This window comes from Camelus bactrianus, chromosome 15 (assembly GCF_048773025.1).
Source record: "Camelus bactrianus isolate YW-2024 breed Bactrian camel chromosome 15, ASM4877302v1, whole genome shotgun sequence".
In the NCBI taxonomy this organism is placed as follows: domain Eukaryota; kingdom Metazoa; phylum Chordata; class Mammalia; order Artiodactyla; family Camelidae; genus Camelus; species Camelus bactrianus.
Window position 1 is genome coordinate 39080547 of NC_133553.1, and position 18105 is coordinate 39098651.

Below are 18105 nucleotides of genomic sequence, written 5' to 3' on the forward strand. Positions count from 1 at the left end.
TAGACTTTTTTAGTGAGCTTACTTTTCTATTTAGTAAACATGAAACCTGTAAATTCTATACAACCATAAATAAAAAAAACTCACACAATTTCCTGAAGACAGTATTCTCATAATTTAAAAAAATTTCCTGCTATTGCAATCATTTATTTAGGAATAGATTCTTTAACTTAATGGTGATACAATATGTAATTAGAAATGTAGGAAACATGTACATTTATTCTAAAGATATTACTGAACATTTAATAAAATAGGAGACCCAAACTATTTTGTGATTATCATTTCTTCTACAGCTGAACTTATCAACATTCTTTATATGTGAATTTGGGCTAATTTGGCAGCTATAAATACTCAGTGATAATCTGTACTTTATTAGAATTATGAACAGATATATTTGATTTGCTAACATTCTCTCATAATGAGGGTACTAGCTTTTCATAAAATAGAATGACCTAAGAATGACAGATGAGAAGAAGCCTGTTAACATAAAGAACAACAACAACAAAAAGATGTAAAATTTGAAAGATTTACCCAATTTACAATAACCTAACCCATATATGTTAAAAACCTGAGAACTCCACTGAAGAAATGCTATTCTAGGTGAAATGAAAATAATCTCTAACTCAGAGTTTGTGACCTTACAAGCAATTTTTGTCAGAAAAATAACATTTTATTTTTAAATTGTGACTTAAAGAAGATTTGGCATCTAATTTTAAGAATTTAAGAAGATTTGGCATTCTTTACTAAAAAGAACCAGGGCTTTTGAGAGAAATGAGTGATTCCAGAACAGTAACAGGGAAAATACAAGCTGAGTCTGTTATATCTTAATGCCAGAAAGTAAGGAAGTGCTCAAGAAATAATGGGGGCATGTCAAAATGCTTTTTAAGGTAGATTTTTAACAAACTAAAGAAACATTAAATGCTGTAGTGACACTAATGCACGAACATATGATAATACAGGGAGGGCAAAGAAAAAGCTCTTCCTTTCAGCAGAATGCCAACGAATAAATACAAAAGAAAGAAATAGATGTAGAAGCCAGAAAATTATCATCTTGATATTATCATAGTAATAACTGATTCAAGTACAGCAAATGCTAAAAAACACTGGGTGAAGGCTTGATAAGGGACAGACAACAGACATAGTCTTAAAGTATCTCCCTGCAAATTCTGTTCTAATTGTAAATGGGAAAAATGTCAACTTTAGAGCGGAGAAACATGGCAGACACCAACTTAAGTCACTACAGTTAGGATTCTCAGTAACAGGGCAAAGCAATATTATATGCCTCCTTATATGATGCACTGAGAAAGACAGCTGTACTCATAACCTGAATCTGACCATGACAAAATAAAGTCAGACAGTACCAAATCAAAGAACAGTCTATAAAATAGATGGTCTGTACTCTTAAAAAACATCAATGTCATGAAAGACAAAAGCAGAGGAACTGCCTTAAAGAAGACTAAAGCATTCTTGACAACTAAATACAGTGCATGATCCTGGACTGTATTCTAGATAAAAAGAAACAAGTTCTATGAAAGTCATTATTAGGACAACTGGTGAAATTTGCATATGAACAATAGGAGCCTTGTATCAATGTTAAATTGCCTAAATTTGATAATTCTTCAGTGGTTATGTAAGAGACTGTTCTTGTTCTCAGGATATCCATGAAGTATTTAGGAGTAAAGAGTCATGATGATTACAATTCTCAAATGGTTCAGCAAAATTAATAATGATAATATTCATACATAGATTAGAGAGTAATAAAACATATGTGGCAAATGTTAACAATTGGTGAATATAGGAGAAGTTCACTGGAGTTCCCTATAATATTCTTGTAATTTTTTTAAATGTCTAAAATCTATTTCAAAGCTGAAGGCTTTAAAAATGAAAAAAAAAATTATAGCAATCTTAAGAGTGATTCATTACATTCAGGGAGATTTATTTGTGTGCGTATGTGTCCACATACATACACTGGTACATTTTTTAAAGTGGAAGTCTCAGGTTTTATAATACGAAATATGATTTCCACGAGGGAAATTCTCTATTATAAAACTTTTCTTGTAAAGTAAGAAATTCTGCTTGCCTTGCTCACCAATACTATACAAATAAATCTGGGGTCTTGATCTCTACTTCATACTGACTATGCCTACTCAGAATTCAGTTCTGAACAGATTATCTTAGGCAAGTTAATACTCTTATACCTTTAAATTCATCTAGATGAACGAACAAGATGGATAAAATATCAAAATCTTCTTTATAATGGACAATTAAAAAATATATGATTATTGACTATGGACACTTCCCATGAAAATGAAAATAATATTTATATTTTTAATGAATTCCTAACTACTTTTTTCTTGTTATATCTATTTATCTGCACATAAATATATTACATGTAAATATAATTACAGTATTTAATGTTTCTTTAGTTTGTTAAAAATTTACCTTAAAAAGCAAAATATTAACTCATGATAAAGCTAAAATAGTTTTAGTAACATTAATAAAACTCATATAAGTTGTTCCTTCCAAATATTAATACTAAAAAAAAAATCAGATAATAAAAATAGTACATGGTCATTGTTTAAAGTATAACAAAGGTATAGGAAAGAAAATAAAACTTGTAATACTACCATCCAGAGATAGTTTAAGTTTAATTTCTATATTTTTGATTAATTTCTTCTGGTCTGGGTTAGTCTTTTTATATATAGTTATTTATAAACATGATTTTTAATAGATATAATGGATATATAATCCAAATGAATATATCATCATATATTTAATATTTTTCCCACTACCAGATAGTTATATTTATCACTTTAATATTTTCATTATTGTAAAACAGACTGTGATAAATAATCTTCAAAATAAGTTTTTGATCAAAGAGGTCACAGTATGAATTCTTAAAGGTTCTTTGTACATTTTGCAGAATTGATTTCCCTGTTTTAAACTCCCTTCAGCAAAGCATGAAAATATTCTGGTACCGATTCCACCTGTACATACTCACATTTAAAAAAAAAATCAGTTTTACAGGTATAAAGTTAGATTATTTTGTTTTTATTTGTTTTCTTTGCTTATAGAATAATGTGGCTAATTTTTTTATAGCTTAGTGGGTATCTCTATTTCCTTTTTTTTTATGTGTGCTCCTTCCTTTCTTCTTTCTTATATTTGGTGTTCAATGTTTTCCTTGTAAGACTTCTTTGTATATTAATGATATTAACGCTGATATAAATATTATTGTCAGTTTCTTTATTTCAGCTATCTTTTGCTTTAAAAATTTTTTTCTTCCAGTTTTATTGAGATATAATAGACATACAGCACGAGGTAAGTTTAAGATGTACATCATAATGATTTGACTTACATACATCATAAAATGATTACCACAATAAGTTTAACGAACATCCACCATCTCATCTCATATAGATACAAAAGTAAAGAAATCGAAAAAAACTTTTGTCCTTCTGATAAGAACTTTTAGGATTTATCACCTGTCTTTTAATGTACATTGTTTTGACAAATAGAAGTTAAATTCTATTGTCCAAAACAATTGATATTTTCCTCTGTGATATTTACCATTGACTTCCACTTACATAGTCCTTTGCTATTCTGACATAAAAGATTCACTTATATTTTCGTTTATCTATTTAAAAATTTTTACATTATCATTTTAACTTACCTTGTATTTATTTTGAATCATGATGTAAGAAGAGGGCCTAACTGGAACGGGTATCTCAAATGGCTACTGACACAAACCATTTGAAGAATAATGAATGTGCCTTTATCATGTGTTATACTCTCATGTGTGTGAATGTCTGTTTTAAAGCAATCAGTTCTGTCTCATTGTCCTATCTGTTCACTCTTGGGCCCACTCCACAGTTTTAGATAGTGTGGAAATGTTTTAATAGGCAATATGGCAAATCTTTAATTACTCTTCTTTGTTTTCAATTCTTTCACATTTACAACAGAAGTAAAATGAAATAAAAAGTCAAACACAGAAGAAAAACGGACAAAACTATGAACAAGCATTTTCCCCCAAATTAAACACAAACATGAAAAATGCTTATACTCACTAGGAAAATGAAAAATGCCAATTAAAACAATAAGAGGACGTTTTTACCTATCAGGTAGCAAAATTTAAAAGTCTGAAATATGTATTGGTGGGGGATCATACACTGCTGGTAGAAGTGTAAATTCATGTAGCTACTTTGGAGAGCAATTTGGCAATGTCTGATAAAACTAATCTTTTTTTTTTTTGGGTGGGTGGAGATAATCAAGTTTTTTTTGTTTTTTTTTTTTAAATGGAGGTACTGGGGATTGAATCTGGGACCTCATGCACGCTCTCTACCACTGAGCTATGGGCTGACAAAATTAAGATGTGTTATCAATTCCACTGCTAGGGGTATGCCCTAGAAAATCTCATAGCTTATGTGCATGAGGACTTTACAAATATGTTCACTGAGACAAGTTTTATAATTGGAAAAAAATCAGAAAAAGTAAAAATATCCACTGACAGGGGAATGAATAATAATTGATAATATAAGTGGATAACTACATAGGAGTTCAAAACAACTATGAGTTTTATATGTCTACATCCTTTCTTTTTGGGAAAATCTCCCAGTATGTATGTAAGTGCTAAGACAAAGGCATTCAGAGTCAACATCCAGAAAGGGAACTAAAATTCACATCTGAAAGATGGGACTAAAACACCTCTTTGAGTTGATTCAGCATTACACAGCAGTTTTCTGACTAGCTCCTTCAATTATTAGGGAACACATATGCTAATAAATTTAAAAATTTAAAACTGATTAGGTTACCTGGTTGAGAATATTCTAGGATGCATGCGAGAGTGCTACGAATTAGAGCGGTCCACTGTTTTTGAGTATCCTCAGTTTTGGCCAATGAAAGTGTCACAATACTTTTGATTCCTTGAAGAGCTGCGCTGACCGGGGGAGGAACCTGATTATCTGCAGACTTTATTGCTGTGTCTTTCAATATTCTTGCAATTAAAAACAGAATCGTGGGCAGGATTGTCATACATCCTGAAATAAAGATAAATCAGATTACCTCATAACTACTTCAGTTTCCATATTACAGTTGTTTCAATTGTTTATGAGGTTTTCTTACAATTGACTGTGGCTTAATATTATTCTTTTTCTTTTATTTATACAACATTTATTGCACTATTACTATAATTCAATGTTTGAAAAAGAAAATAAGAAAGTCACAAGTTATTTCAAAGAAGACAATTAATATTTTCTTTCTTTTCCCAACTTGCCTTGTTTTTATTACTTCCAATATTTCACCTATTTAATATGTCATGCCCTTCATAATGAAAACAAAGAAGGAAGGTAGAAAAACAGATGGAAAAAAAAAAACCTACCAAGTACTTTGAGAAGCATCTGAGAAACTTGGTGAATCATGTAGCAATTCCAAGAAAAGTAATCAATCTCATTGTACTAAATCAGCCTCAGTACTACATCAGTGTACTAACCAGCCAGGAAAATGATTAAAAAAAAATTACAAAAAGAAATGAAAGAATCCTAGGATTTGTAGCTGAAAGAACTTTAAGATCATCAAATTCAATCGCCCACTCAATGAAAGACTCCCTTCACCACTCTCACATGTAGTCATTGTGTCTGCTTGCAAAGCTTCAATGATGGAGAATTCACTATTTTCACATCTGTAGGCTTGTGTTGAGCTGAAATTCACTTTTATATCTCCTGATACTATCTCTACCTTCTAGATAACAGAGGGGAAGTCTATTTTTTTATCCAATAGTTCTTCATGTGTCTGCAGACAGCTACTCTTTTTCAGCTATAATTTCTTTGGTCGCTCCTTAGAGTCGGCTGTCACTCTCCTCTGGCATCTCTGTAGTTTGTCAGTGTTGCTGGAGCGTGGCAACCAGATTAGAAAATGAAGGGTTTAGTAATTCCACTTTATGTCTGACTGCTAACACTCAATATCCTCCTTCAAGCTGTGGTTCTGTCTCTTTGCCAGAGTTTGAAATATATCTGAAAGGATTATCTTGGGTTTTTGGGTTTTTAAATCTTTAGTCTTAGGCTACTTAAAAAAGACCTACTTTTCCATTCACACTGAAATTTAAGAAGAAAATAAGTCATAATAGCACTTAAAAATCAAAGGCAAGCTCATCTTTGCCTAATATAGTATAATACATTTCCAAACAGTGATCAATACGTACCAGCAGGTGAACAAAGGGATGGTAAGTCAGAGAGTATGGTAACTGTGGCTGCCACCAAACGAGCACTTTCTTCTGACAGTCGAGTTTTAGTGGCTACATGACTTGGAGAGTCCGACATCTTGGTACTGAGATGTGGCATATGCCGAACTAAAATGAACATCAACAGTTCCATAGTTGCAAACACAAGAGATTTTCCAGGAATAAGACCACCACTGTCACCTCCTTCTCCTAATACAGGACAGGATTCTTTTTCTGTACCATCTTCATCTTGGGTGAAAAAAAAAATCGGTGAAATTCTCAGTAAAAAATAACAAATAGCAGATAAACAACACAAGAAGTATATATGATAAATTCTTTCAAAGTAATTTACAACTAAATGTCTGATGCCGTGTCTTTCTCGGAGTAATTCTCTGCCTTACTAGAATTCTGTTTACTGATCTCTCCCTTAAAAGTAAAGGGCAATTCATTTTTCACTTTGAAAACTTTTGTTAGGTATTTTTATTAGAAATATATTTCATAATAGGAGTAACACATATGTTAGGCTGAAACATACGAAGTTGATAGTTTTGAAGGAGAAAAATAGTTGAAAACAAGCAGTTTCATTTGGTTCTTTCTAATGAAAGCAAAATCAATTGCAAATTTTCTAAATGTATGGTTAACTTTAAATTAAAAACTACCTGGCATTAATATTTCAAATTAAGAGTACAAATAATCTCTTCAAAGTTAGTGTAATTTCTAGCACTCACTTAGAGTGTTTCTCTTTTCCTGCAAATAATCCTGAGCAGCTCTTACTATCTGTTGTACAACTCCAGTCACCAGCAGCTGGACGGATGGCGGATTCCAGGTCAATAGGAGGCGGTGCAAAACATTCAGCAACTCAACACCAATCAGCTATTACAAATTAATAGAGAGAAATTAATTTTAATTTCAAAGGATACATTTATATTATTAAGCCTAAGAAAATATACATGTAAAAATAAATTTGGTAGCTAAAATTAATACATAGGACTATGTAGCAAATATAACAATCTTCAGAAATGGTCATATTTTATCCCAACATATTTTCAATCAACAAATTACTTTATTATTTATGTATTTAAATAATTTTTACATTTTAAAATGATCATTCTCCTATTTCTTTCCTCTTTTGGACTAAACAGCATTGCTAGAGTCCAGTACCACTAAATTTATAATTTCGAACCTAAGACGCAAGAGTAGTCTACTGGAGATTCTAGGCATTCTGGTGAGTCTCTCTCAGACCCATCTCAGAACTATTACAAATTTTCATACTTCACTACCCACTTTAAAAAACCCTCTTACTCACAATCTTCCACGTTAAACCCATCCGATGTACCTGTTTCAAATTTTTAAAGAGGGAGAAAAAAACTAATTGTAACCAAAACCACCTTTACCTCTTTTCTTAAGATCAAGTGTCCAGCCCCTTATCCAAGGCTGATTAATCTTTCCTCATGGTCTTCCTATCCCATCCTGTTGGACTCCCCAAGGTTACTACCAAGACCTCAATCATACCCCATATGTCATCAACCTCTCTCTCTAGCCAGGCTTGCTTCCCACTGTAAGTATCCACTCAAGTCTTTCCTATCTAACTTCCCCCCAACACCTCAAAAAACCTCTCAGATCCTCTTTTCTGCTGCCATATTCTCTCCTATCTGTCTCTGTCATGCTTCTTCCTTTCCCAGACCAAATGCTTCCCCTTACTTCATCCACTCATTCACTCTTTGGTCTTCTATAATCTGGCTCTATCCACCGGAGAAAATGCTCTGCCTGAAGTCACCAATAACCTCCTCTAGACTTCCTTCTGTCCTTATTTACTGGCTTTGGTTTGTTTTGATATTGTTGTCTGTCTTCGTAACTCTTTCTTGTCTTCAATAACTCTGTTCTCTTTTGGTTCTCTGCCTCCCTCTTCAGTAGTCTCCACTGCTGATTTACTTCCCTCATCTCAACTCTTATTTGCTCTTCATCCCTAAGGTTACAGTCTTGGCCCTCTTTCCTTCTTCCTTATTCAGTTTTCCTAGGCCAGTGGGTCGTCGTCTCTGTAGAATTATGAAAACAGCCTCATAATGATCCTCCCTCCTCCCTTCTCATGTCTTACAAACAACCACTACAAGATTGACAGAGTGATCAAATCTAGGTGTACTGTATTTCTGCAGTACAAATTTAATCATGTAATTCCTCTATTTAAATCCTGTTAATGATTCCCTGTTGCTTTCAAGAGAGATTTTAAACCATTTAACACGCAATAAAGAAATCTTCAAGATTTGGCCTTCATCCCATCGTTCAGCCTGACGCCAACATGTTCCAGTCACCCCAGCCACAGTAAATGATAGTAGCGCCCTTGAATCTGTCATGTTCTCTCATGCCTCCCTGTCTTTGTATTTGCTATTCTCCTCAAAAGGAAAGCACATCCTTCCTGCTCTGCCTCACTAATCCACTTTTAGGATTTGATACAACCATTATCTCCTGTGAGAAGACATCCCCCCTTTTTTGAAATGTTTGCTTATGTGTTGATTTACTTACTTACTTTCATCGAGGTATAGCTGACATAACATTAGACTAGTTCCAGATGCCATGCCATCCTTCCTTTTCCTGTAAGAATGGCAGCACTCCACATCTCTAATCTCATTACACCTTTACACACACTGGCACTTAACATGTTGTACTAATCTCCTAATTAAGGTGCAGTAAAACCATCTTTAATAGCCTCAAACTGTCTGGTGCAGAACAAAGTAAAAGTTGTTGGGTGAAAGAAGAAAATTGATGAGTCACTGTACTCAGATAATGTTAAAATATAGGATCCATCTAAGAAATAATCCATTCTGTTGTAAAACAATGCTTGAGTAAATAAAACATTACTAAGTCCAAAAATAACTAAATATTTAGGTGTGTGAGACATTATGTTAAAACTAAGATAACTGAGTGCAAACATAATAGTCCCTCTTCATTCATAGATTAAATTTTATTGGGGGGGAGGGTATAGCTCAAGGGGGGAGGGTATAGCTCAAGTGGTAGACTGCATGCCTAGCATGCACAAGGTCCTGAGTTCAATCCCCAGTACCTCCTCCAAAAATAACTAAACTTAATTATCCCCCTGCCAAAATTTAAAAAATGATAATTAAATAATACAATAATAAATAAATATTAAAAAATCATTAAATTAAAAAACTTAATTTTATCAGTTTGCCTATTTGAAAACTGCCCTCAAGTTTATCGCAGTCATCTGTAGTTTAGCTGAGGCACAGCTTCAGGCTCCGAGACTGGGGTACAAGAAGAGCTCATCAGTGAGTGAATCTTGTAATCACACAGCATGTGCAAATTAAACTGATATAATACAACAATTTGTTTTTTATCTCTTTTGTGTTTTATGAAAAATCACCTCAAGTAATACCACTTGGTAGTGATTGTGTCCACAGAAATCATTGCTATTATGAAAGTAAAATAATTCCTAATTAAAAAGAATAATAAATCCACTGGTAGCTTGGTTCTGTAACATGAATAAAATCCTCTAAATACTCCACACAGAAATTAGAAACAGCGATTCATTGAACTTTTTAAATGAATATTTGAGCCAGTGCAAAAAATTTTCATTAATTGAGAGATAAAACTTAATCAAACATTTAAAAGTGACATAATTTATTTAACAGCTTAATGAATTACTTCAGTCCTTTATTAGCGGAATCATTAACTGGGGCTGAAGGCATTCCTTATATTTTTAGGTGTACTTGACTGCTGATGAACAAGAGATCAAAGAAGGGAGACTGACAACCTCTAGTCCAGCTGTGTCTGGTCTTCCAACATTCAATATAGGGTCTTAGACAAAGCCAAAATCCTGAACACTTACTATGTAGTATTTATTTCATATGTGAGAAAATATCTCATGATAAATATGATGAAAACAAAGCATAAATTATCTATTGTAGAAATATATTGTACCTGATCTTCTGCAATATGGATTCGGGCATAAGGAGAATCCAGCAAGGTGTGTAAGGCCTGCAGACATGCTGTAACATGTTCAACAGGCTCCTCAGGTCTTGGGGAACAGAGGAACTGTATACTCACACCTGCAATGTACAAGGCAAAAACATGGATTTGTTAACATAAAACACTTTGTTGCTTTGACACCACTTAAAAAAAAACTTTTATCTACTTATTTTTTCCTAGATTACTTTAACACACATTTATTAATGCCTTAAAGTGAGTTCAAAATAATTTTCAAAATAAGCAGCCAAACTTAGCATGGGGTATAACTTTGCAATTAGGTTAATAATCACATAAGAGGGGGTGGGATTTCCAAGGTCATCAGGTTGATTAAGAAGACATTTAAAGACATTCTAAAATAATACATTAAGAATAAATTTATGAAAATTATAAAACTGTCATTAAATGATCGTCAAAGAATTTTTTCACACAAATTTTTAAAATGGCAAGCTGCATGAGGCACAATGTGTCATGATAACAACTGCTCTTAATTTATGTGAGAGTAAGGTCGTTGCTTTGGAAGCCTTACACGTTTTCATTTATGAGATCTCCTGACAAATTCTATAATTTTACCTTATCATTTGTTTTCCTCCCTCACCCTTGCCTTCCCGAAAACATAAGAGCTTCATCAGAATGTAAAATTCTTAAATGTTAAAAGAACATCTATAAAGCAATTATAAATAAGACTTATTCTAATTAGCTTTAATTTTACATTTTATTATTTTGTCATGGGACAATATGTTAAGTACCAAGTAAAAAGAAAACTTATTGTTGAAAAAGAAAGTTTAGTTTTTTTCCCTAAAAATTATTCAGTACAGCTCTGTCAGTGAACATGGCAGAGAATTTTTAAAGAGCAATTTTTAATAATTAAACTTTTATATTAAAAATTCAGTTAATTTAGAAAATGTGCTAAAAATCCTCTTTTTACTATTCCTTCTCTGAACTGTACTATATAAAATTTTTCCAAGGATTAAAATGAAAGATATGAAGGAATTCAAATCATGCCACACCAAAATATACCTCCTTGGCTGAAGGCACTTGAGAAACAGCAGACGCATACAGGGCTCTCTGACCCCCTTTCTACTTAAAAGCAGGTCATAAAATTTCTCATGAGAAAGGTGCCCTCCCTGTAGCACGAGAACATTCTTATCGCCAGAGACTGAGAGCTGATCTTGAAACAGATTTGTCCAAACAAACCTACTAAAATGAGCCTGATCTCCCATTAGTTTCCCCCATATATTTTCTAGTCACTGTCCCACAACTTACTGCCCCTAGCCCAAACCCCTTTGCTTTGTCACATCTCCACAATTTACTCTCGTCTGTGTAAAACGGTATACAATCTGTTGGGCCTAATGGCTTCTCCACGTCTTCACTTTCCTTCTAAAGACAGGTAAAAATAGTAAATACATGTACATGTAAAATTAAATACATGTACATGTAAAAATATTAAATAAACTTGTATGCTTTTCTCCTGTTAATGTGTCTTTTGTCAGTCTAATTCTCAGGCCAGTCACAGAACTTAAGAGGGTATGAATTTTCAAAAGTAGTACACCTTGAAATACATTAACATGGCTTACCTACCTAAAATCAGGTGCATTCTGTCTTTGTTAATTTCTGGCAAAGATTTAGCACTAGGCGTTGCACTTGATGCTTGGTTTAAATTGACAGGTGTAGAACGTTTCTGTAAACCAGATACTGCCACTGCTTCTGCTGACTCTGAACATGTAAATCCTGTGCTATTTAACCAAAGTGCCACTGCATGGAGAATGGGAGCCCAGGAATTTCGATAGTGAAGTCGAGCTGTATCAATGGTCTCAGGAGTATAAAATGCACCACCTATAAAGCAATCAAATCAATCAAAAATATTATGTCTATTGTAAGTATTCACTTACTAAAAATACCCATCACATACTGTCTTAGCACATCTGGGCTGCTGTAAGAAAATACCACAGACTGGGTGGCTTATAAAAAACAGAAATATATTTCTCACAGTTCTGGAAGCTGGAAGTCTGAGGTCAGGGTACCAGCACGGTTGGGTGAGGGCCCTCCCGCTTCACAGCCAGGGCCTTCTTGCTGTGTTCTCACACGGTGGGAGGGGCTGAGGAGATCTGCAGGGCCTCTTTTACGAGGGGACTACTCCCACTTATGAAAGCAACACCCTCACGACCTAAGCACCTCTCAAAGGCCCCCCTCCTAATACTCAGATCACAGCACATACAAAAGAGCAATCTGGACGAGCAGATTCTCCTACAGAGTTACCAAAACTAGCGTCTTTCCTGGAGCTGCTGACCTGCAGTGCCTGCCACTTCCCAGATGATGCTAGGGCTTCTAGCCTTTCCTCTGCTTAATGCTGATGCTACTGAGTGCCCTCTCCCTTTCCCTACCCGTAGTCACAGGCCTCCTCTTCACTGTCGCCAGCGACTCTTAAAACCCTTATCACCTTCCCGTTCTCTCATAAGCAAAGGAACTCTGTCTTTTTTCTTTTTTACTTTTCTGCAAATTCTTCCCTTCCTCCTGTTTTCTCTATCAAACTGAAGACTTCCTCATCTGTCCCTGCACACACACACTGAACAACACAGCAATATACTTCATCATGGTTAGGCACAATGACTTGTTATACATAGTTATTTAGAGTACTCTAGCTCATACAGTTATTACTATAACAATGAGAATATTTTTGCTTTGGCTAACAAATAAGTCTAATGCTGTATTTGAATCCACAAATTAAATATGGATGCTCTTAAACGAGAGAATGTCAAGTTTAAGTCCACAGAAATTTAAGATGTTATTATTACTACTCTAGCTAACTTCCACCAATTCCATTTTGTTTAACTACTACTTTGAACTCCATTAAAAGCAAAACTCTGAATGCAGTACTTACCATCTGGGGGGAGCTGACTGGCAAATTCTGCTGGTAAAGTTAAAAGTGCATAGTCTTTTAATGCTGCCAACCACAGGCGGCTGAGTGTTGGCAGTTCAGGTTGTACGAGTGTTATTAAACTATCTGGTGGCAGTTCATCTATGGTACCATAATCATCATCGTCATCCTCAGTATTTTTAATTGCTCTTTTTGGTTTTGACTCTGCTTCCTTTTTAATATTCATAGCAACCACATATACCTAGTAAGATATTCAGGAGGAGAAAACAACAAGGCATAATATTAAGAAGTGTTATATCCTAAGTTGTTATGATTATACAGTTGAACCATCAAAAGTAACTGAGTACAGATACTAGAAAGTAAACAACTTCAGGATTTCCTGATAACCTCAAAAGAATAAATTCCACCTGCTTTGGAGGCAATCTTTTTTTTTTTTTTAATAGATCTGACTTCTGACTATTCCTTTCATAGCATATTCCTTGAGTAGGGTTCTCTGAAATTTTTTTTGGCTTTTCTTGTTCTACTTTACAAAGCACCCTTTTATATGTGGTTTTCTCTCTCTCTCTCTCTTTTTTTTTTTTGCCATAGGATATAACTTCCTGTTTACTGCCTTTGCTTTCATAGACTTATTAGACACAATCAGCCAGCATTCAAAGAAAAAAGCTGAGAGGGGGAGGGGTCATAGCAAGAATTTCCATAAATATCCTTCAAAATCTCTTCTTACATAGTCCTTAAGTGATATTTAGCATTCTAGTCCTTGCAACAGATGGCCGAGCCAAGAATATAATTTACTGGCCACATATATTATCTGTATCTTTTCTCTCCATTTTGTAAACCAAAAAAAGATGTATAATAACAACTTCCTAAAATATAATCTTAAAGATTCCTCCTTGTTGAAGTTACTTTTGTTCGTTTGTTTTCTTTTGTTTTTGCAGATACATTTAGGCTTTGGCAACTGGCATATAGATGAATTACACATCAATGAAAAAGCAAAAAAACAAGGGGGTGGGCTGGTGGGGAGTAAGAGTAAGAAAGAAAATTGCAGTACATAAAAATCTTGAGAAACCAATTTACCCCACACAGTGTTTCTTTCACTGTACTAAGAGGAAGTCTATGTATGTGAACAGGGATACTAGCTTCTTGATGGCAAGGTCTTATCTCTGTTCCTATGACAAGCAGACAGCTATGGCACAGTAAAGGACTAAGTTTAGACAATGATTACAAGAAACGATGAACCCTCATTTTTGAGGAAAAGCATTCCTTAACACTGTGATGTTCTTTAACAGTTAGTTACAGTCAGTTAGTCATACTAATACCTGACAATTAGAAGCAGGAACTAATTTCTGGAGTGAGGACTTTGAATTTCAAGTCAAAAATATACCATATTCATATTTTCTAGTGGTTGTAAGCTTGCTTTCTTCCTGTAGATTATTATGCTGGTATCTTAAGAAAATGTCTCAATAAGCACTCGTAAGTATACTCGGCCATTCACTCATCAAATCCTTACCAGGTACTGACTGTTGTCTTGCATTTGATATTGTTCTACGACCTGAGGCAACAAAGACAAATAACACCTATATACCATATATGGTTTTCACCTTCCACAAACTCGCAAACTAATATAATGATGGGAGAGTGAGAAAAGCGCTGTGAGAAGGGATTTGTTTTAATGATCTCCCTTCCCCACCTCACTACGCACAGTGCTCAGGTACAATGCCTGGCACCTAACAGACACTCAACGGTTTGTGTAATGAATGAATAAATCACAGAGAGCACTAAGGACGGAGGAATCTTAATGGAGTATGAAAAAGGAGAGACAGGATTCAAAGACAAAAGTTCACCTGTTCACGAAGATGGAAGGTGGAGTTCCGGGCAGAGGGGAGAGCAAGAGCACAAGGAGAAGGAAACAGCGGGGCATTCTAAGGAAACTGCGAGTGTCTGGATTAGACTGAGCACAGAATATAAGGCAGAAGTAGTTGAAGATTTTACCCTGTTGGTAATGGGAAAGCAAAGGAGTCACTGCAGGATTTAAAGGTCAGATGTATGTATTTTCCCTTGACTTTTAATTTTATTTTCAGAATTATACCATAAAAAGTTTGGAAAATGAACCTTCAAAATTACTTATAATCCCTATTTCCAGGTTTTCACATTCTGACTTTGTAAGTAGTAATTCTGTTGTATAGAAAATTTTGTATTTAATTTTACCTATTAACATATTATAAGGGTTTCTATATGACTACTAGTTTTCATAACCATTATTCTTAAAGGCTGTGGTGGAAGACATACACCTAACAATTTTCCTATAGTTGAAATTTTACATTTACTTCTGATTCTTTACTTAGGCTTGCGAATCTTAGAAAGATGAGACATAGTTTTCAAAGACAAAAGGTGTTCAGTTCTTCACGTTGTAAGTAACATTCCAAGTAAACACTTTTGTAAACATCTCTCTTTTTCATATTTTAGATATTTTCCCCTAGGACAACATCCTAGAAATGAAATTACTGGGTCAGTGATTATGAATACTTTCAGGGCTCTGAACAGACACTGTCAAATGCTTTCTAAAAGGGTTCTGTATTTTACATTGCTATCTGTAATATGAGAATATATACTTTAGAACTGTTTTTAAACAAATTTTGTGCTTATTTTTCTTATTAGGTATTATACAAGAAATACAGAAAAATCAGAAGCATAAGTAAAATGAAGAAAATAAAACTACTCACAATCCTACCACTCAGATCTAACACTGTTAACATTCTAAACATGTTATATATACATACTCACAGTCTTTTAAATAAAATGTTTGTATATAATGTCTAAATCAATTTTCTGTTCACTTAATACAATCATCTTTGGGTCAAGAAATACATTTATTTCTATTTCTTTGAGAACAATAAATAATATCACCATCAACATCTTCAAGGCAGAATCTTTGTATATATCCTTGATATTCCTTAGGATAAATTGATCAACTAATGTGCACAGTTTTAAAAAGTTTTTTGATATGAGGTTGACCCTTGAAAAGTGTGGGTTTGAACTGTGCGAATCCACTTATACATGGATTTTTTTCAATAGTCAATACTACAGTACTGCATGATCCACAGTTGTTGAATCCATGGATGTGGAACCATGAATATACAGAGGGACCACATACACAGAGGGCTGACTGTAAGTTACAGGCAGATTTCTGACAACGTGGAGGGTCTATGCCCCTAACTCCAGCATTATTCAAGGTCAACTGTAATCATCCTTTAGAAAAGTTTTACTGATACTATCATTTAAAGAATTATGCTAATCTAGTTGAGAAATGTTTTTTATCTCCTCCCCTCATATGTTTATTTGTAGTTTGGTTTCCTCTTTGTGAATTATCAGTTCATATTATTTGCCCAAATTTGCATTTTAGAATGATTATTGTGAGAATCTGTGTAGGAACTGGGGGGAGGAAGGAGACTAATAGTAGAAAAAAACAAATCAGGATGCAAATTGCATAGAATAGGTGGCAGATGATGAGGACTCTAAGGCAGTGGGGAAAGAGAAGAAATACATACAGATGGAAAAGGTATAAATGATCTATTGCTAAATTAAAAAGATAGTTGCTACATTGAAAGAGATTCCATTTTTATTTTGAAACTAAAGATATAGATAGATACACACATATACATACACACCCATTATACAGACATATAAATGATTTATATGTGTACATATGCATAGTAATATATACCAACATATTAGCAGTAGTCATCTCTGGGTGATAAGATTACAGATTAGCTTTATTTTCTTTTTTATACTTTTTCTCTACATTCTGAATTTGCATAGTGAGCATACGGGCTCTTATTATCAGAACAAAATTACATTATTTTTCAAACATATTAATGAAGTAAAATAAATAGGAACCTGAGTTACTAAGTAGATGTAAGATGAGGGGGTTTGAGGAAAAAGAAGTAGTCATGACTGATACCTAGGTTCTGGTCTGAAGACAGGAGGTAGGACCATTACTAGGGATAAGGGGGGAAAAAGGGGAATGAGAAAACAGATACCTTATTTTAAACCTGTAGGGTGTGTGGTAGCTATGGGTCATTCAAGTGGAGATGTTCCATAAACAGACAAAAATAAGGGACTGGAATTTAGGAGAGAGGTTTGGGTGAAAAAGTAGATTTAGAATCTTTAAATTGCAAGTAAAAGCTATAGCATGGGTGTGGATGAGACAGCCCAGAAAGAGTGAAGAATGAATACTATATAACAGGGGGCCTATAGCCAATATTTAATAGTAACTATAAATGCAGTATAACCTTTAAAATTGTGAATCACTATATTGTACACCTGTAACTCATATAATATTGTACATCAACTATAATTGAATTAAGAAAAAGTATGAAGACTGAGAAGAGGGACAAGGAAGACACCAACATTTAAGAAGCAGGTAGGCTAAGAGAAGCTAGCAAGTGAGGTTGAGAAGGAACAATGAAAAGGAAAGAGCAGAACCAAGGCAGTAGTGTCACAGAAGTCAAGGAGAACAAAGGATTTCCAGAGGACACAACATCACAGGCTGTAGAGAGGCCAAATAAGAGACTGAAAAGTGTCCAGTGACGTGGAGAATTACATTATTTGCAATTTTAGTGAAGTAATTTCAATGGAACGGTGAGAGTAAACCCAGACTGCAGAGGACCGAAAAGCAGGTGACTAAAGAGTGGAGGATGTGAAGATACTGAACTACTTCAGTGCAACCGAGATGGGAAGAGGTGAGTATGCAGAAGCAGCAGCTGAGTCAGGGGAGAATGTAGGCAAGGAAAAAGAGCACGTAGAAGGAGATGCTGAAAGCACACAGAGGGGCCACATACCTGATAGCCCGAAGCCTGGAACAGCCCCATCCTCAGAGTCATGCCTACTAACATCCACTCTCATCTTCCAGGTCTCAACTCAAGTATCACTCTCTCCAAGAAGCCTCCTCTGAACACCCAGACTGTTCTAGGTGCCTCTGTCATGTGTTCACAACAGTCTGTACTTCTCCTATGATAACGCTCAGTATTTCTGTTGCATATAC

The 18105-nt window shown here is 34.5% G+C and overlaps 1 protein-coding gene across 1 annotated transcript in view; it reads right to left on the reverse strand.

The window, feature by feature from the left end:
* Positions 1 to 18105, reverse strand: part of HEATR5B (HEAT repeat containing 5B) — an 89575-nt gene that overhangs the window by 5319 nt on the left and 66151 nt on the right. Inside the window, exons 28-33 of the mRNA XM_010967647.3 lie at positions 13068 to 13305; positions 11768 to 12022; positions 10142 to 10269; positions 6937 to 7081; positions 6191 to 6457; positions 4806 to 5030 (exon numbers count right to left, since the gene is read on the reverse strand). Coding sequence (XP_010965949.1) covers positions 4806 to 5030; positions 6191 to 6457; positions 6937 to 7081; positions 10142 to 10269; positions 11768 to 12022; positions 13068 to 13305 — 1258 coding nt within the window. The remainder of the gene's footprint in view (positions 1 to 4805; positions 5031 to 6190; positions 6458 to 6936; positions 7082 to 10141; positions 10270 to 11767; positions 12023 to 13067; positions 13306 to 18105) is intronic.